Source organism: Rhinatrema bivittatum, chromosome 6, assembly GCF_901001135.1.
Source record: "Rhinatrema bivittatum chromosome 6, aRhiBiv1.1, whole genome shotgun sequence".
NCBI classification, from domain to species: domain Eukaryota; kingdom Metazoa; phylum Chordata; class Amphibia; order Gymnophiona; family Rhinatrematidae; genus Rhinatrema; species Rhinatrema bivittatum.
Window position 1 is genome coordinate 26,571,193 of NC_042620.1, and position 21,831 is coordinate 26,593,023.

General features: G+C 42.4%; 1 protein-coding gene across 1 annotated transcript in view; it reads left to right on the forward strand.

Annotated features, from left to right (window-relative positions):
- Window positions 1-21,831, forward strand: part of PTPN4 (protein tyrosine phosphatase non-receptor type 4) — a 685,809-nt gene that overhangs the window by 591,457 nt on the left and 72,521 nt on the right. The window contains exons 18-19 of the mRNA XM_029605153.1: window positions 8,665-8,721; window positions 18,085-18,241. Of these exons, the coding sequence (XP_029461013.1) occupies window positions 8,665-8,721; window positions 18,085-18,241 (214 nt within the window). The remainder of the gene's footprint in view (window positions 1-8,664; window positions 8,722-18,084; window positions 18,242-21,831) is intronic.

Consider the following 21,831-nt stretch of genomic DNA (forward strand, 5'->3'; position numbering starts at 1 on the left):
GGATAGCAGATTTAATTTTGGAACTGATTTGATTTATTTCTAGTTTGGTTGCTATGTCGAAAGTATTCCATGTAGAACTTCCAGGTTTTTCTTCATCTTCATTTGTTAGCGAGTAAGTGAGGAATTGAGTTTTTAATCTTTTTATTTTATCTAACAAGGAAGTGACACATTCATTGCAGTCCTTCTCTGAGAAGTTGTATATTCTTGAGTTGGAGGAAGATGGGTCTTTGAGTTTTTGACAGTTTCAAAGAGTAATTTGGAATAAATATTACTTCATGAATCTGTTTTGCAAAGTAGTCTTTTTTTGTTTTATTGATTTGTTCACAATATTTAGATAGAAGGGATCTAAGGATACAGCAGATGGTGTTTCTGCCATTGTTTCTCTGATTTTCTCAGTGTCTGTTTAGTTTGTCTCAGCTCTTCGTTGTACCAAGGTTTCTTTTGTTTTGAGGTATTCCATTCATTTTGGAATGTTTTTGTCTATGCTGGGCTTAAGTTATCAGCAATATCACTATTCCAGGAGTTAAAGGTAGATGTGGCATTAGATTGATTGGACTAAACTTTATTTTTTCAATGATTCTTCAAGAATATCTGGTTTGTATACCCTAGAGGAGAAGAGAGACAAGGGGATATAAGCGCATTTAAATACCTAAAGCAAACTTTGTTCTATGGAAAATAAGTTCTAGATCTAAGGGTCATAATGTGAATCTCCAAGAGGATAGACTCAGAAATAATGTCAGGAAATAATTTTTCATGGAAAGGGTGGTGGATGACTGGAATGCCTTCCCTGAGAGGAGGTTATCATGACAAAAATGGTAATGGAATTTAAATAAATAAATAAATAAAGCATGTTCTAAACAAAGAGGAAACCTGGTAGCAAGAGATTGATCATGAAGCACTGGCATAATCTGCACAAATTAGCAGTTGCAGCCCAAAACAGCTGTGATAGGACTGCTTTGTGCTTCCAAGAAGGCATGGGGTAACCTGCATGGTATGGTGGATAAAGCCTGAACAGCAATGGTATAATTCCATCAAATCTACAAGGAAGCATTGGGGGGATAATGTGCATGGAGAAGCAGTTTCAACCCTAAAAGACAATGGTACAACTTTGAGAAGTTGGATGATTGATATGAGGGAAGGGTAAGAGGGAGTCTGGTTCTCTATATGGAAACCTTGGGGCAGATTTTAAAAGCCCTACGCGCGCCAGGCCTATTTTCAGCCTGGCGGCACACGTAAAGCCCCAGGACGCGCATTTATCCCGGGGCTTTGTGAAAGGGGCGGGGTGTGGGCGGGGACGGAACCAAGGCCTCTGGCACAGCGGCCATTTGATTCTGTGCTGGGGGATCGCGTGCCGGCAACCAGGCGTAACTTACAAAATAAAGGTGGGGTGGGATTTAGGTAGGGCTGGGGGGCGGGTTAGATAGGGGAAGGGAGTGGGGGGGGGGGGGGGCCCGAAGGAAAGTTCACTCCATGGCCGCTCTGATTTCGGAGCAGCCTCGGAGGGAACGGGAAAGCCATTGGGGCTCCCCTAGGGCTCGGTGTGCACAAGTGTGCACCCCCTTGCGCACGCTGACCACGGATTTTGTAACATGCGCGCAGCTGCACGTGCATGTTATAAAATTGGGCATACATTTGTGCACGCCAGGTTGTGCGCACAAATGTACACCCGCGCGTATGTCTTAAAATCCAGCCCTTTGTGCGTGCATCTATGCAAAGTTGACAAATTGCTACTAGGCAAATTGGTTGGGCCATCTTGGTCTTTATCTGCCATCATATACTATGTCATGATGGGGATCATTTTCAGCTGCTGTAATGCTGTAAAGTCTGCGGGTATCTTTTACCTGTAGACTTTACACTAATTTTCTAAGAAAATGTATACGCATACTTTCACTTTGAAAATTATCCCAGGAAAATTACTTGCACGCATCTACAGCTGGTGATATGTGCTGGTAGTTTCCCTAGTATAATTATATGCATATTTTTTAAATTAAATAATAGGAGCATGTGATGTTCTGAGCGAAGCAGGGTGGTACCTACCTCTCCAGGTGCTGCCCTGCTCGATCCACCCTAATCATTGTTATCAAGTTGAGGAAGTTACTGTGACAGTGGCACTAGTCAGGTACTGTAACACTGCTATAAACTTGGGACTTTGCATAAAAGAACTGACCATTCTTTCTGGGAAGCATCAAGAGATATATCATCTAGATCAGTGGTCCCCAAACCTGTCCTGGAGGGCCACCAGCCAGTCGGGTTTTTGGGATATCCTCAATGAATATGCATGAGAGCAAATTTGCATGCACTGCCTCCATAACATGCAAATTTTCTCTCATGCATATTCATTGTGGATATCCCACAAACCCGATTGGCTGGTGGCCCTCCAGGACAGGTTTGGGGACCACTGATCTAGATCAATAAAGACAAGGAGAAAATCAAGCCTGCAGATCTTAAGATTGCAGAGAACAACATGGAGGTGAGCACTTAGATACAGTAGTATCTAAGCTGACAGTGGTGGCTGGGACAGTATTCAATTCTAAATTTGAGAATCTCTATGATAAAGTTGAGGAAGTTACTGTGAAAATGGCACCAATCAAGAAAAGACTAGCAAAAATAGAGAGTATCTGACATCCAGGATGACCTAGCAAACATTTTGAGAGAGTTGGAGAAACTTAAGAAAACTGTGTTAAAATGTGAGGACAGAACTGAAAACGTGGAGAACAGATCCCAGAGAAACAACCTTCGATTTGTGAGTATTCCTAAAAGTGTTGCCTAACCTGAATTACAAGAGCAAAGCCTGGGAGAAAGTCTGGGAAGACTGCAAGTTGTACAGGCTTATAGACTAGGCCTGAAGAGAGATGTTAATGAGAGATCCCACGTAGTGATTGTATGTATCCTGAAATTTGGACCCAAGACTGCAATTTTGCAGGAGATTAGAAGGGCATCTCAGCTGAGAGTTAAATATAAAACAGTATTAGTCTTCCAGAACTAATTGACAAAAGTTACAGCCAAAAGATGGGAGTTAATACCATTTAATTCTAGGCTACATGAACTAAACGTCTGATGCATGCTGTTGAGCCCGGCAAGATTGCGGGTGACACACACAAGGGAATCATCATGGCTCAATTCACCAGCAGAAGTCAAGGCGTTTATTTCAGATTGGAGGAATGGGTCAAAATGACACTGGAAAAATGATTGCACATGACAAGGAGGTGCGGAGTAGAACTATAAATAGTTTGAAGTTGATATCTTGCTGTTTTGTAGAATCTGTTAGAATAATGAAGTCTGTCTAAAGAAGGAAGATAGACTGAATATTGGCTGTCCAAAGACGGAGAATAAGCAAGAACATTTACGGTTATGTTGAGTCAGAGGTCAAGTACATGAAGAGCTATTCTCTGAGCCAGTGGGAATGAGAGCCTTAGCGTAACCATTTTGTTAGCAACTTTGAATGGATTGGAGTGATGGCCAGTGGAAAAGAAATTTTGATCTGGGGGGATACTGCAGAAGAATGGATGAGGCCTGCAAATAGACTTGATACTGACTTGACTGGGACATATCTTCAGAGATCAAGATGAGAAGGAATAGTTCCTAGATATTGACAAAGTCTAAATCTATAAATTGTAATTACTTGTGGGGCTGTAAAGGAGAGGTATGGTAGATAGGGTGGGGGTGGGGTGCACCCAACACAGTAAACATGATAATATTGCTCATAGGAAAGATAATTGTTAGGGAGGTGGAGGACATGGGGATGATGGGAGGAGAATAAAAGGAAGGGGATGGAGGATGGGACAGGGAAGTGTGGGAATTTATATGGAATATGGGGAATCTATTTTTAAAGGTTGTGAGAAAGCTGTTAAAGTGGATAGCAAGAATAGTTGAGGAAGGGGAAAATCTTGGTTGGGGTTTCTATGCTAGCGGGAGAAATAAGATAGCAGGAATAGTTGAGGAAGGGGAAAATCTTGGTTGGGGGATCTACGCTAGAGGGAGAAATAAGACCATCTTGGATGAAGGAATCAATGCTGGAATTGTGAATGCATGAGAGAATGGTTAAACTTGTCTCTTTGAATGTAGGTGGGATCAACTTTGCCATTAAGAGGCATTAAATACTGAATGCCTTAAAGAAACAAATGCTGCAAGGAATGCATTTAAATAAAATAGAACATTAAAAAAATGCAAGGGGGGGGGGGTAAGGAGTGTGGTATGCTTCTACCAATGTCAAGAAAGCTGGAGTGGCATTACTAATCCACAAAGCCATTTTGTTGTTTGTGAACTGTATTTGATGATAAAAGTAGAATTATTTGAGATGCCATCTTTGAAGGATTGCTGAAGAAGCTGATAGAGTATGATGCCACATCAATTTGTACGGGAGGCGACGTGAATAGTGTTCATGACTTAGTTTTAGCTAAGTCCTATAATCAACAAAGAGAGAAGGTGAACAAAGATAAAGGGATCCCATATCTTTGTAGTCATGTAGATTTATAAGAAACTAGAAAAACACTATATACATATGTCCAGAGTGCAAAAGGCATTTGATCGAGTGGAGTGGGGATACCTGTTTTAGGTGTTAGATTTGGATTTGATGAAAACTTTTTGGAAATAGTACATCTACTTTATGTATTCTTGATGGCTAAGATGTTAGTAAACAGAAATCAATCAGAGGAATTTGCCAGGTTGTCTTTCTCCTCTATTATTCATCTTATCTTTGGAACCTCTGTTGAGAAAAGTTCAGATGGAAGAGGGGATACAGGTAGTACCTGTATAGTAATAATATTACAAATCCCCGCCACTCTATTGTATTACCTTAGGCGAAAAATACCTTCCTTGACCTTCATAATAGGCATCATTGTGCGGCAACACGTACCATTTATCACTCTGCCTTATTTTTAATCATTGGTCAGTCCCTTTTTTTAACTATTTTGTAGTGCAAATCATAAAGTGCTCAGTGCTTTTTTTGTGCTTTTTTTAAAAATCCATTTCATTCCACATATATCTTTTCCTTTTCCCACATTTCTTAAAATCAATGAGAGAATAATATGATCACTTAGCTTGTAAATCCAATATTCTGCATGTTGTTGCCCAAATTTCTTCACATCCGATATTATATAGCAATGTGGCTCTGTTTCACACCGCTATACTGTGTCTGTGCCCGACACTGTACAATGTTTCGGACGTAGTTGTCCTTCCTCAAGGGCGATTTTCTATGCTCCGTTTTTCTCCATTATGGCTCTCAGGTAAAAAAAACGCTGAGAGCCATAATGGAGAAAAACGGAGCATAGAAAATCGCCCTTGAGGAAGGACAACTACGTCCGAAACATTGTACAGTGTCGGGCACAGACACAGTATAGCGGTGTGAAACAGAGCCACATTGCTATATAATATCGGATGTGAAGAAATTTGGGCAACAACATGCAGAATATTGGATTTACAAGCTAAGTGATCATATTATTCTCTCATTGATTTTAAGAAATGTGGGAAAAGGAAAAGATATATGTGGAATGAAATGGATTTTTAAAAAAAGCACAAAAAAAGCACGGAGCACTTTATGATTTGCACTACAAAATAGTAAAAAAAAGGGACTGACCAATGATTAAAAATAAGGCAGAGTGATAAATGGTACGTGTTGCCGCACAATGATGCCTATTATGAAGGTCAAGGAAGGTATTTTTCGCCTAAGGTAATACAATAGAGTGGCGGGGATTTGTAATATTATTGCCAGCGGTGACTGATCCCCATCTCAATCGCAAATTAAGTGTCAACTATAGGGGTTTCACTGTTAGTACCTGTATAGTGCCAGTATTCAAAATGGCGCCGATAGCCTTTGCCCTTACTATGTCACAGGGGCTACCGGTGCCATTAGTCGGCCCCTGTCACATAGTAGGAGCACAAGATGGCGCCGGCCGTCCATTGCTCCTACCATGTGACAGGGGCCGACCAATTTTGAATACTGGCAGCCGATGGCCCGAGTGCAGGAGATCGCTCCAGGACCCCCGCTGGACCTCCAGGGACTTTTGGCAAGTCTTGAGGGGGTCAGGAGGGTGGGGGGGAGTTTGTAGTTAGTTTTTTGTTTTGTTTTTTTTTTTTTAAATATTTGCTCCATAAGATGCACAGACATTTTCCCCCCACTTTTGTGGAAAAAAAAGGTGTCTTATAGAGCGAAAAATACGGTATTTATTTCATTTATGTACCATCATTCTGTTGTTTTCAATCACAGCAGTTTTCAGCAGACAGTTAAAAAAAAACAAAAAAAAACCCTTTCAGTTGCGCATATTAAGACATAAAATGTAAAATAAATCAAATCAATAAAAGACATAATGCATGTCAAAGGATAACAAGAAATTTTTTTTTCTGATTAATACTCTTTCTCCTTTAGTTACTTAGTTGATTCACTCTCAAACACTTGGATGAAAAGCCATGTTTTTATATCTTTTTGAAAAATGTAAATTCCTTTTGCAGCCTTAGTTCTATGGCCTGGTGTTTCACAATTTTGGACCTCCTATTGATAATGCTCTCTCTCTTACTTCGCTTAAATGGGCGCTTTGCAGTGAGGGTACACTCAATAAACCTTTATTTGCAGATCTCAAGTTGCTTTGTGGAAAGTGCAGTGTAGCACTCAGCCAATCTGTATATTTTTGGTTCATAATTTTGTGAATTTTACATAATATTTTGTAGTGGATGCAAAATTTTATGAGTAACCAGTCCAGAGATTTTGGAACTGGGGGTAATATGATCACATTTCTTACTTCCTGTGAGTGATCTTGCCGTGGCATTCTGCAGTATCTTCAAGGATCTCATGGTAGAAGCTGGAAGTCCTAGTAAGAGAGAGTTACAGTAGTCAAGGTTTGCGAATATAAGCATTTGTAAAGTAGTATGAAAATCCTTTTGGGACAGTAAAGGTTTTAAATATTTTTAACAGCCGTAATTTATTATAACCTGCTCTGATCACATTGTTTTTTCATTGTTGGTTTTAATCAATTACTACTCCCAAATCTTGAAGAAATTCGACCATCTTGATATTCTGTGATTATGTAGGGAAAGACAGTGAAGAATTTGTCGTCTTTCTGTCTAGCCACAGAATCTCTGTTTTTTGTAGACTGAGAACCAATCTTGTATGTGACAATTTCTGAATAGCTGCAAGGTAACTTTTTAATGTGTTAAACATATGTATGCTCTATTGAAGTATCGACTGGAACTAGGAATTGAACATTGTTGGCATAAATATAATAATTTATATATTAAACAATGTTGCCGATAGTGAAGACCCCTATGGAACACCCATTTTTAACAGTAGTATTTGAGATGCTATTGTTTGTCTTCACTTTAAGCGTTCTATTTTCTAGAAATGAGTTCAACCAGTTTAATGCATTCCCACATAAATCAATTTCAATCAATCTCTGAGAGAGAATAAGATGGTCTACGGTGTCAAATGCAACTAAGTCTAATAAAACTAACAAATGAACTTGACCTGTATCAAAGCCTTGCAAAATTGAATCTGTCATAGATAGAAGTAAGATTTCAGGGTTATGATTTTTTCAAAATCCAAATTGTTTTTGGAAAAGAATGTTATTGACCTCTAAAAACAAATCTGATTATTGTGTATGAACCACTTTCTCTGTAATTTTTGCAATTAATAGCAGGGGGTATATGTCTGTAATTTAATCTGAGTATTGGATATGCAGTTTTTTTTAAGGGCCATTACTGCAGAAGTCCCTTTGAAAATGATCCTTGCTAGAGTTTTGAAAATGACAAAATTCAGGTAAATTGCAGTAAGATGTATCTAAACTCTAACAGCCGATTCAGTAAAGTCCGCGAGAGAGCGGACGAACACCCGCTTTCCCGGTGCGCGCACCGGCCATGCGCCAGTGCGCGCGATTCAGTATTTAAATTAGGTGGTGCGGTAGAAACAGGCAAAAGGAGGCGCTATGGACGCGCTAGCCCAGAGTGGCGGCTGTCAGCGGGTTTGACAGCCAGCACTCAATTTTGCCAGCGTCGGTTCTCGAGCCCGCTGACAGCCATGGGCTCGGAAACCGGACGCCGGCAAAATTGAGCATCCGGTTTTCGGACCGACAGCCGCCGGCCCATTTAAAAAAATTTATTTTTTTTACCCTTCGGGACCTCTGACTTAATATCGCCATGATATTAAGTCGGAGGGTGCATAGAAAAGCAGTTTTTACTGCTTTTCTGTGCACTTTCCTGGTGCCGGCAGAAACTAACGCCTACCTTTGGGTAGGCGCTAATATCTTAAAGTAAAATGTGCGGCTTGGCTGCACATTTTACTTACTGTATGGCGCGGGCATACCTAATAGGGCTCTCAACATGCATTTGCATGTTGAGGGCGCTATTAGGTGCCACGGGTTGGACGTGCGTTTTCCTCCCCTTACTGAATAAGGGGTATGGGAAAACGCACGTCCAAGGGCAGATTAACAGTGCGCTCCGTCAGAGCGCACTGTACTGTATCGGCCTGTAAGGAAGGCAAAGCTGATTAAATTCAGCTTGGGCAATCCCGGATTGCTCTAAAATAACACAGATGAATTAATTACCAAGAATCTTTCATCTAGTGGTTTTGTCAGCAAGAGTCCACTCATAATAACATCTGATTGCAGGAGTGTGGGGCAAATAATAGAAGTTGCAACTTGTAATAATATCTGGTTTTTTGGTTTGTTTTTTTCAAAGGGAGGCTATGATCAGAAAATGCCTGTAATAGTATCCAGGGTGGCTCCAGGAACATCTGTAAGTTGAAGAAATTGACATTTTAAAAATGTTAGCAAGATGATTTAAATTGTCACACTTGTTCTGTTGATGATGTAAAATCGAGTGTGCTATATATCACAGGGAATCCATTACTTATGATGCATCGGTCCTTGTCAGAGCATCTGGCATATATTCACAAAGAAAAGTTTTCATTGTTCCTAATTGTCAGCTTTTTCTGTGTATTTCTTTCCAGCAAAGTGTGAAGAAAAAAGGATTAAAAAACTATTTATTTTTCAAAATTTTCCAAATTAAATCCACCTGCCTTAATTCTTTGATTTTCTATGAACTTCTACAGAAGTGATCAACTTGCAATATGTAGGGACTTTGGGGGCAGGTCAAGATGGGTATTTGGATTCTGATGGGGCAGTTTTGCAATGAGATTCTTTTTTTTTAAGTGTTCTATGTAGCAGAGCCTCAAACTTCAGACTTTATCATTAGATGCATTATATTAGGGATCTTCATTTCAGTTTTTATTTTATTTTGCCTGGTAATTTCAATGTTATGACATACAGGAGAAAAATCAGTGGAATTTTTCCCCTGATTTCTTTATTCAAGCATTGAAATTCTCAGAGAAAATTTAAAAAAAGAAAACCAAAGTCCATACTGTGTGCTGGGATGCTGTGTTGTTTTAATAGAGCCATATGAATCAATTATGTGAATGAATGGAGCTTAATACATGTTGCAGAATGTGATTTAATTACAGAGGTAATTCATGTCAGAGTAGAACCAATCTGGCCCAGTCTCATTCAGGCGCAGAACCGGGTGTACGCAGCAGGATCCCCCACACTGTCTAATTGAAACACTTTCTGTGAAATAAAAATAACTCAGAATTCTTATGCAACAGCCTACAATAACACTTTATTTGATAAACTGGGCTAGAGAAAATTAACATTGGGTAAATTTTAAAATGCTGTCCACACACGCGCTGCGGACGTTTTGAAAGGGCCGCAGCCACGTGCATATCTCCCAGTACGCGTGGAAGAACTGACTTTTAAAAAAAGGATTGGGGTCTGGGTGGGCCGTGGGGTGGCAGGGACAGCACCATTAGGCACTGTCCTGGTGAAGTGCCTGCCGGCAGCTAGCCGGCCCGTGCAAGTTACTGCTGCTCAGGGCAACAGGTTAGTAAGTGGGGGAAAAAAAACCCAACCTAGTTAGTGTTTTTAGGGGTCAGAGAAAAGGCAGGTAGAATAGGTAGGGGGTTAAGGAAGTTCCCTCCCAATCTGCTCATTTATTGGAGCGAACTAGGAAAGGAACCACACGCACGTGGACTCCTCTTCAGTCTCTTCTTTTCCGTGGAGCTGTCATCTCTTGGATGTGGAGCTCGCAATGATTTTGCAGGAAAACTACCACGTTTGAGTTTCTCCGTTTTTTTTCCCCCTCGCTGGGTCGTCCCGCTCGACCTTAGCTAGAGGGTGTCGCGGTGAGTTGTTCCTCCTGTGCGGTTGATCCATGACAGTGCCATCCTCTGGTGGCCGCCCACATTGTGATCTTCCCAAACCACAGGAAGTATTTTCACTTTGTGGTGGGGCAGGCTCATTACCAATATTAAGTACTGCTATTCGGTTTGGCCTCAGCCCCTCGGGTCTTCACCAAGTGCCTGGCAGCAGTGGCAGCGCACCTCAGCTGTCGGGGTACATGAGTTCCCCTATTTGGATGGTCAAAAGCGCCTTCCAACAGGGTGCGCGGCACACCCTGAATTTGACCATGCGAGTGCTGCAATCTCTGGTGTTTGTCATCAACAAGCCAAAGTTGCGCCTCTGCCCGTCTCCCTGTCTGGACTTCATAAGAGCCAGACTGGACACGAGTCAGGCCAAAGCATTCTTGCCCCATGATTGGTCTCTTGCCCTGTCCTCACTGGCGAGCTCAGTTCGTGGCAGTCAGCAGGTTCCTATTCGCCTGCTGCTCCATCTGTTGGTCCACATGGTTGCTTCTGTCCATGTCTCTTTGACATGGACAGAAGCAACCATACTTCTGTCCATGTCTCTTTGACCGGTGTCACTTCGACACCGGTCAAAGAGCAAAATAGCTCAATATAAAGTCCACGACCGCCCATACCCCAACCGGTACACCTCAACCTTACCTACCAAGTAATTGCAATTAATCGTAGCATTTATCCATGTTATTTGACAAATTTTGTTGTTTATTTTATATTTTATATTTTTATAGTTTTTATATTCAACATTTAATATTTGATTTACGTTCTTTTGTTCAATACTCTAATTATTGTTTAATGTAACGCCGCAAGTTTTTTTGTTCAATACTCTGTTTATTGTTTAATGTAACGCCTCACCGGCGACAGTTTTGTTCCATGGAAACCGACTTGATTTGATATGTATATCGAGAATGTCGGTATAAAAAAACCCTAAATAAATAAATAAATGTCACTCCATTGGCCTGCCTTTGTATACAGAGGGTGCAGTGGACATTGCGGTTGCAATGGCAGCAGACGTCCCAGGACCTTGAGGCATGTGTCTTCATCACGCCACTTCTGCAGGTCTTCCTATCTTGGTGGGAGAACCTCTCCAGTCTGAAGCAGGGGATCCCATTTCAGGCTGCTCCACCTCAGGTAAATCTTACCAATGCCTCCACCCATAGGTGGGGGGCCCATGTGGGCAACCTCCACATGCAGGGATGGTGAACAGCTCAGGAATCTCTATGCCACATAAACATCATGGAGCTTCGGGTGATTTGTTACGCTCTTTGGGCGTTTCGAGACAGCTTGTCCCACAAAGCCCTTATTCAAACAATCAGGTAGCAATATAGTACATCAACAAGCAGGGAGGAACAGGGTCATTCCTCCGCTGTCAAGAGGCAGTGCAGATCTGGTCCTGGGCTCTGGTGCAGGGAATGTCCCTGTGAGCGATGTATCTAGCCAGATCACTGAATGTGGTGGCAGACCGCCTGAGCCGTGTGTTTCAACCACATGAGAGTAGTACCTGGATCCAGCAGTGGCAGCCGGATTTTCCACCAGTGGGGAACTTTGGATGTGGATCTCTTTGCCTCCCTGTGCAACTGCAAAGTGAGAAATTTCTGTTCCCTATTAAGGACAGACGGCCTTCCAATGACGGACGCCTTTGCCTGTCATTGGGGCACAGGTCTCCTGTACGCATATCCTCCTCTTCCGCTAATCATGAGGACTCTTGAAGCTCCAGCAAGACTGGGGGACCATGATCCTCATGGCCCCATACTGGCTCAGACAAGTCTGGTTACCACTCCTCCAAGACCTGTCGATCAGAGGATCCTATCAGTCTGGGGACTGCGCCCAATCTGATAACGCAAGATTGGGGCAGGCTGTGCTATCTGAACCTCCAGGCGTTAGCCTTAACGGCGTGGAGGTTGAGCGCCTAGTCTTTAAGTCCCTGGACCTATCTGACAACATGTGTCAGGTGCTGGTTGCTTCCAGGAAGCCTTCCACGAGGAAGTCTTACCAGTTGAAGTGGAGAAGGTTTTCTGTCTGGTGTGAGGGACATGGCTTAGATCCATTCAGCTGCCCCATTGTAAGGTTCTTTGACTATTTGTGGCACCTCTCCAAGGCTGGGCTTAAAACCACCTCGGACAGGGTCCATCTGAGCACCATCAGTGCTTACCATCAAGGTGTCGCTGGCACGCCCATCTCTGTTCAGCCCATAGTAGGTCACTTTATGCGGGGCCTGCTTCCCCCCCCCCCCCCCCCCCGGCCTCCTGTTGTGTCCTGGGACCTAAATGTTGTGTTAGTGCAGCTCATGCTCCCTTCCTTTGAGCCTATGCACTCCTGCGATCTGAAGTCTCTCAGTTGTAAAGTTCTATTCGTGGTGGTGATCACTTCAGCTCTCAGGGTTAGTGAGCTTCAGGCCTTGGTTACGTATCCACCCTACACGAAATTCTTTCATGACCTGGTGGTCCTCCATGTGCATCCCAAGTTCCTGCCTAAAGTGGTGACCGATTTCCACTTCAATCAGTACGTTGTTCTGCCCACCTTCTTCCCGAGGCCCCATTCACACCAGTGGGAACAGGCTTTATATGCATTGGATTGCAAGAGGGCTTTAGCCTTCTATTTAGAATGCACAGCAGGCCACAGGCAGTCTACTCAGCTCTTCATCTCTTTCGATAAGAATAGATTGGGATCTGTGGTGGACAAACAGACTGTCTAATTGGCTAGTGGATCTATATCCTTCTGCTATGCCCAAGCGGGCCTTCAGCTGGGAGGCCGGGTCAAAGCTGTAAGGGCTATGGTGGCATCGGTGGCCCACTTATGGGCAGTTCCCGCTGCCGAAATCTGCAGGGCTGTGATGTGGAGTTTTCTGCACACGTTCGCAGTCCACTACTGCTTGGACAAGGATGGCCGGCAAGATAGTAGCTTCAGCCAATCTGTTCTTCGCAACCTCTTCCAGGCTTAAACCCAGCTCTTCCAACCTAAGGCCCTTTGTTTGGGACCAGGCTGTCCCCCGGTCTCCCAACTGCACCGCAATTGTTTTGGTGCCTGTTGGCACTTGTTTTTGGTGCAGGTTGGTCATATAGGTTTCCAGGAACAGCCTGTAGCTTAAGAACATAAGAACATGCCATACTGGGTCAGACCAAGGGTCCATCAAGCCCAGCATCCTGTTTCCAACAGTGGCCAATCCAGGCCATAAGAACCTGGCAAGTACCAAAAAACTAAGTCTATTCCATGTTCCTGTTGCTATTTTCTAAGTCAACTTAATAGCAGGTAATGGACTTCTCCTCCAAGAACTTATCCAATCCTGCTTGTCCTAGGAGAAAGCAGAGTTGCTTACCTGTAACAGGTATTCTCCTAGGACAGCAGGATGTTAGTCCTCAGGAAACCCACCCGGCTCCCCACGGAGTTGAGTTCTCCTGCATTTTGTTATTTTATTTTTTCACTTGTGAATTCTGTGTTATGAGACTGAAAGGGGGACCCCGAGTGGACAAGCGCATGGTGGCATGCTGTGCATGCTCAGTGTGCTAGTAAAAGCTTCTAGAAACTTTGACGAAAGTTTTCCATGTCAGGCTCCATCTGATGATGATACCCATGTGTGAGGACTAACATCCTGCTGACCTAGGAGAACACCTGTTTACAGGTAAGCAACTCTGCTTTACTATGTTATGAACTTTCAAGTGGTCTTCCCAACATTTGTCTAAGGAAGAGTAGCTTTTGAAGAATTGTCTAGAGATCATTTAGTTGTTGTAAAACCTGCAGACAAAGGTGGAGGCACTGAATATTTATTTATTTCCTAGCGTGTTGCAGATGGACTCAAAACAAATGGGTATAGTGTGCTCGTGCTAGCAGTTGGAGACGGATCTGACGTCAGCACGGGTACATATACCCCCACAGGAAGTGAAGCAATTCAGTAATTTCCGTCTCCAAAGCAGTTTGGAGCTACCCACGCTCGCTGAGCGTGTTTCCAAATTCTGTCGACTACATTCATAGAAGAAATCTACTGAAGACGAGCCCCGCACTCCTGTGGTGATACCAGGCTGTCACTCACCCAGTTGAGTTTCCCGAGCTGACTTCCGTGGTCCCTCGGAGGTAGGAGCCTCGGTCCGGTGGCCGGTTCGTGGCAGGGACCCAGCCCCCGAGTGAGAAGTACCCCAATCTACCAGAAGACAGGTCAAGGAGGAGCCAGCGTCCTGTTTCCAGACCATCCAGAGGTAGAAACTCGCAGCGCTTCAACCCTTACAGATCTCGCTATCAAGCACCTCGTTCTCAGGCCAGGAATCAGCCCTTTCGGGCTAAGCACACCAAGAAGAGTACCGGCCCGGGTTCTGGCCCCGGCCGTAACCCACAATGACAATCAGCCGACCCATCCGAGGGTAGCAGCCATAGTGGGCAGGCTAACCCTCTTCTACCGCAGGTGGGTCGAGATCACTTCGGACCAGTGGGTCCTCGCCATCATCCGGGAAGGATATTATCTGGATTTCTTTCGGCTTCTGACGAACAAGTTTGTGGAATCTCCTTGTTCACCACTCAAGACAGCGGCACTAGAAGTGACCTTACAGAGGCTCCTGGCCCTAAAAGCCATAATCCCAGTACCTGCGGAAAAGGTAACTTCTGGGCATTATTCCATTTATTTCATAGTACCCAAGAAAGAGGGCACCTTCAGGCCCGTCCTGGACCTCAAGTCAGTCAATCGATACCTACGGGTCCCCAGCTTTCGCATGGAAACTCTACGGTCTGTCAAGAACTCAGTACAGCCAGGGGAGTTCCTCACCTCCCTAGATCTGTCAGAAGCCTACCTGCATATCCCAATCTATCGGGATCACCAGCGCTATTTACGCTTCAAAGTCCTAAATCAGCACTTCCAGTTCCGGGCTTTACCCTTCAGGTTAGCCACCGTGCTGCAGATCTTTACCAAGGTAATAGTAGTAGTGGCAGCGGCACTCAGGAAGGAAGGGATTCTCGTCCATCCCTATCTGGACGATTGGCTGATCAGGGCAAAGTCACCGGAGGAGAGTCACCGGGCAACCAACAGAGTTATAGCTCTTCTGGAAAGCCTAGGATGGGTAGTCAACATAAAGAAGAGTTCCCTACAGCCATCCCAGTTGCTGGAATACCTAGGGGTCCAATTCAACACCCAAGAAGACAAGGTCAGCCTGACCTCCAAGAGACAGTCAAAACTCCGGAATCATCTGCAGGTCCTGCTGAGCGCCATCCGGCTCACAGCTCGGGATTATCTACAAGTCCTCGGCCTCATGGCATCCACTCTGGAGGTGGTGCCATGGGCGCGGGCTCATATGAGACCATTGCAACGCGCCCTTCTATCTCGATGGAGTCCACGATCACAGGACTACACCATACACCTGCCTCTACCAGCCAGAGTACGGAATCAACTAAGCTGTTGGTTACAGCCCGGCCACGTGGGCCGGGGGTCAAGAATGTCCTCCCCAACCTGGATTATGCTCACCACAGATGCCAGTCTGAACGGATGGGGAGCGCACTGCGAGGAGCTCACCGCCCAAGGACGGTGGACCAGAGAAGAGTCAAGGTGGAATATCAACCGACTAGAGGCACGGGCAGTCAGGCTAGCGTGCCTGCGATTTGCCCACAGACTTCGCAACAGAGCGGTCAGAGTGATGTCAGACACCGCCACCACGGTGGCATACATCAACCGACAGGGCGGAACCAGAAGCCAACAAGTGTCCCTAGAAATAACTCCCCTGATGATTTGGGCAGAAGCAAATCTCCAGGACATCTCCGCCGTCCACATTGCCGGGAAGGACAACACGACGGCAGACTTCCTCAGCAGAGAAAGCCTAAACCCTGGGGAGTGGTAACTGTCACCCATTAAAACATTAAACCTAGCCAACATGTACCTAAGCATTATAAAACAACTACTGACACAAATGGAACTTGTAATTAATATTGATAAAACAGAATTTCTTCACTTAGAACGAAAAAATTCTGAAATCAGTCAAACATCAATAATACTCAAAGACAACCAGAAAATTGAACTAGCAGAAAAAGTACGTAACCTGGGAATAATAATAGACCCTGAAATCAATCTGAAACAACATATATCACTAAAAGTAAAGGAAGGTTATGCAAAACTCATAGTACTCAGAAAACTTAAACCACTGCTAACTCAAAATGACTTCCGAACAGTACTACAGGCACTAATCTTCTCCAGCACAGATTACTGCAATGCCCTTATGTTAGGACTACCTAATACAACATTAAGACCACTGCAAATACTTCAGAACACAGCAGCTAGAATACTAACTTGAAAAAGAAGGAGGGACCATATAACTGAAATCCTAGCAGAGTTACATTGGCTACCAATTGAACACAGAATTAAATACAAAACCCTATGTATCATTCACAAACTAATTTATGATGAGAAATCAGACTGGTTGAACACAGCATTATGGGTACACACTCCACACAGGAACCTCCGATCAGCAAATAAAGCACTCCTAACCATTCCATCAGTTAAAACAGCAACACTGACACAAGTGAGAGAAAGAGCCCTATCATTAGCAGGACCCATAATCTGGAACACAATGCCTCCAGAGATCAGGCTACAAAGTGATCTCAAGACATTCAAGAAAAATATAAAAACATGGCTTTTTAAACAAGCATTTTACAAAGAGACAGGAGAATAGAGAGAAATATTTCAGGAAAAGACAAAAAGGCACCGACATACAGTCCTTAGGACTGTACAGTAGATTAGTCTATGAACTCTACACCACAATAAAACATAACTATAATACTATGTGTAATAAAACTACCGGTGTAAGTACCTTGGTACAATTGGTCATGAACTATTTCGCTAAATGACTATGTCTAATGATATATTGTAACCAAATTTTTGACGGCACCTGTTAGAATGTACTATAGTACACTTTTACCTACATTAAATATGTGCCTACATGTAAACCGTTGCGACGGTATTTAACTTAGCAATGGTATAGAAAAGTTTTTAAATAAATAAATATAAAAATACTTTTGTGTGAAATTTCCATTTATGAAAATTTGGATTCTTGACAGTGAACTTCTTTTCTATAACTCTTCCGGTGAAATAAAATGTGTATTTTTTTCTTTTTTAATATAAAAGAAAAAAACCTAACAAAAAACTACTCTGGTGAAACTACTAAATATTTATATACCATTACTTGATGATCTCTGTCACCCTGCTCTCTCCTTCCCAAATGGCAAGATACCCTAGTAACAAGGTTGCCAACTATTGGTAAATTTAATAACAGTTTATGAGTGGACATGAGTTGTTTTGGGGTTGGGGTTTTTTTTTAATGTTCATGACAACATCATGAGAAATGGGAGGGGGGGGGTGTCTGGTGCATTGGGCTTCTGTCTGTTAGGCTGCAATATCTAGAGTCAGAGACTGTCTTGATGCATGAAGGGGTTATTTTTAACATAGTAAGTTCAATTTTGTACAGAATGACAACAGTAAAATGGTGGTAAAGTTAGATTGTCTGAAAAAATCCTAAATACTGAATATAGCTATATATATCATTTTAATAAGCTAGCAATCCTTCCTTGTTGGAAGGTCTAAGGGCTAGAGGGACTCATTTTCCGAAGCATCCTCAGCACCACTTGTTTGCTGGCAGGGGCCACCACATTAGTGGCAGCTGCTGTCCTTCCGCTATGCATTCGAGCCCAGCTGGCCCCGATAGATGGGGGACCCCTCTATCATAGCTTACTGTTCTGTGGCCTAAATTACCTGAGTGTTGTATGCATCAATACTTGGAATCTTTCTACACTTTTTTTGCACACTTGGATGTATAATAGAAGATTTCTTTGACATATTTAGTAATGGTTTACTTTGATCAAAGACTTGACCATATGATAGATGCCTTGGTCGTTTATCAAATTCATCAGATAGTAACTCTGTACTGTTCCTCCCATTACAGGCTGACCTATGCGTCCCTCGCTTGAATGAAGGGGATCAGGTTGTGCTAATCAATGGCAGGGATATTTCAGAACATACGCATGATCAAGTTGTCATGTTTATCAAGGCTAGTTGCGAGAGACACTCGGGGGAGCTTGTGTTGCTAGTACGACCTAATGGTAAGTGATTTGTATATAATGTCGCCAACCTCAGCTAATTGTCCTATGGCCAGATTTCTAGTTTTTTCTGCAAGAATGCAGGATGTACAAATGCCACATTTTTTTAGTCACAGATTACAGGTAGATCTTCAAATAGAATAGATACATATATGTATATTTTGAACTTGTGGGCATTATACATATACAAACTAGCCACATTTATTAAAGAACAGTGAGAAATATGCGCTCAGAAAACAATACATTCAAACATGTTTAAGCTATAAATATTTCTAAATAGATTTTTAGTTGGACTAGAAATATATTCAGATAAACCAGCCCATTTTTTTTTATCATATTAGACTTTAGGATCGGATTTACTTCTGTCCAGATTGTACTAAAGAAAAAGGACTAACAACCAGAATGGACCATGAGATAGCTGGCAATTTAAAAAATGGGAAATAAGTTTGCAAAATTATATTGTCACAAAGTTTATCACATGAGCACAATTATATTAGTTTAATTTTTCTTTGGTAAAATGTGTTGCATAAAAGGTCTGAACCTGGAAAATAGAATTAACCATTACCTCAATTATTTTTATCGTTTTTGTGATAGATGGATTAATTGTAGAAGGTAGTGAGTTTTTTTCTGATATGTGTAGGTAGGTTTTGGTGATACTGGTCTAGCCCCATCTTCTTTAGGGTCAGAAACTGGTTCTTTAGTGGGGGATCCCCTCACCTCCAGTAGAAACACTTATTGTGAAGTAGAAATAATTCAGCACTCTTAAGTGGCAGCATGTATTATCATTTTTGTGAGAAGAACTAGCTCTAATTCCTAAATATGTAATCAGTCTTTCAAATGAAATCAAATAATTCTTGGAGACCAGAAGGTCACTAATAAACTAAATAATGATTACAAATTACAGCCCTTATCAGATTATAGCATATGATTGTACAAAAATATAGATTTTTTTGTAATAACTAGGGATCTTTAAAGATAGAATGTGTAAACAAAAAGCAAGGTTATTCTACTTACTATTCTTACAAGCAATGTATTAGGACTTGGGAAGCAGATGGCCAGGGAGCTCAGGTCATCAGTTTGTACCTGTGCTTGCTTCCTAATGGTAAGGCTGGTGGGTCTTCCATGGTCTCAAGGTCTAGAATTGTTATATCATTTACAGTTTGCATACCTGTCAGTCACAGATGAAATGTAGATGAGGGGGTATATACTGTACTTTTCTGAAACTTCTGAATAGTTACAGGAGACGTATAGCTGGGGTGCAGGAGTGTACGCTGTGCTATTTCTCGGAACTCTTCAACCTGGCCATATGGGTTGGAGATGCTGTGCCATTGACTTCAATACTAGGCAAGAAAGAACCTCTTATGTGAGAAAAACAATGTATACTAGAATAAATACTTATTTCTCACTTTATACTGGACTTGTAAGACAGATTCACTATGAAAATCCTGCAACCATCATACTGCACGCCGGTTCCCGTGTGTGTATCAGGAAACCTACAGGAGCTTAGAAGCGCTTCACCGTGTTAGAGATTTAATCATCGGTTGCTTTTGGATTTGATGTCTCTTATGCAGCTGGTATATAACTCAGCTATATGCAAGTTAGTAAAATACTTAACTTGTATATGATGATAGAGGGATGTCCTCTGTATTTGTGTTGTCAAATGCCTCGTTGAATAATGTTCGCAGAAGAGGGTACATTTCAGGTACGTGCATGCGATATGCTGGTATGGCTATTTAAATAGATGTCCTGTCAAAGGGTTCCTTTCAGGTCTTCATGCCGCTCGCCGACAAAAACGCCCGACTCTGCAGGGTTTCAGAATCTCTTCCTTCCTCAGGGGTGCAGCAAGCAAACTGTTGTCTTAAGATCAGCACTGATTTTGAAAAATCTTCCCGTCACCGCAGGGATAATTGTAGCATCTGCGCACGGGAACCGGCGTGCAGTATGATGGTTGCAGGATTTTCACAGTGAATCTCTTACAAGTCCAGTATAAAGTGAGAAGTAAGTATTTATTCTAGTGCCATTGAGTTCAGCAATGGTCTACGTCTCCAGTTGTTGGTACAGTGAATAATAAGCAAAGGTTGTGAGTCTTTGGAGATCTGTACGTCTTGCATAGCTTGCTGTTCAGGCATTGTTGACAATTACTCTTATACTGGTGTCAGCAAATTCAGCTTCCATCAGGCCGAGCGCACAGTTAGCCCCCGTTTGGACGCACGTTTTCAACTCGCTATTACCCCTTATACAGTAAGGGGTAATAGTGCGTGGAAAACGCGCGTCCAACCCCTCCCCCCCCCCCCCCCCCCCCCCGAAAGTAATAGCACGCTCAACATGCAAATGCATGTTGATGAGCCTATTAGACATTCCCGCTCAATACAGAAAGTAAAATGTGCAGCCAAGCCGCACATTTTACTCTCAGAAATTAATGCCTGCCCAAAGACAGGAGTTAATTTCGGCCGGCACCGGGAAAATGTACAGAAAAGCAGAAAAAACTGCTTTTAACAGGCACTAGCTGCTATTAACTTGGTTGTCCAAATAGGATATCAATTGGGAGGGTTCAAAGTAAACATACTTCACATTGCGAGGGTACAGCAAACATTTACATGGATACAATAAAGTAAATTGTGCCCCCAATGCCAAAACTTCAGAATGCATAATCAAGAATTTTTTCCTGTGTTCTCAATACCCTAGTAATATGTGGATAAATCCAGATTTTTTGCCCATAGAATAAAGCGATACTATTTCAAAAGATAAATTTCAGAATGGAGTCCCGATTTTGATCAAACACAAAGGAAGCCATAAGAGTCAATCTGTTAGACACTTGAACTTCGCTCGATGTTTCCGAAAGTTCAGTTAAATTTAAATTATGATCTTGAACTTGATTGGGTGCATTTTGTCTTCTTCCAGCTAATACATAGTAAGCTTTGACAATACATAGTCACTACAGAAGAAATTTAGAGTACTTTAGAAATATATCTTTTAAAGAAATCAGGGAAATATAATCCAAAACAGGAAAATTCAGAACACTAAGGTTCAAAAATCTTATTGAGGTCTCAATATTTTTCAATTGTTTTTCCATATTTCATTTCACTCTGGACCAAGTTAGCTTGTATATTTTATATAATGTTAACTTTCTGATCCAAATAAATCTAATTTCTCTTTATGAGCAGAAATAGTAATCTCAGAAGACAGAATATGTTGATTAATATCAGAAGTCACATCTACCAGAGACGAAATAAATTTTTCAAGGGAAACCAAAGCTGTCCAAATAGATTCTAATGTAATAACTCTCGTAACCTAGACGCATTTACCCCCAGTAAGTTGGCTTTTACCTGTGTAAGTCGGGGATTTTATAACATGCGGGTGGCAGTGAAATTACCAGTTTTATCATTTAGTCTAAGACCCTCCTGGCTCTTCAGCCTTAAGTCCCCCCTTATTTCACCCAGATCCCCTACTCAGTCATTTTTTCACTTTTAAGATGTTTATATCAGATATTGAGCAGGAGTAAATATACACAAGTAAAAGACTTACTCGTGTCACTTGGGCAGATTGTAAAATAGCAATTTATGCACGTAACTGTTGGCTCCTCCCTGGAACGC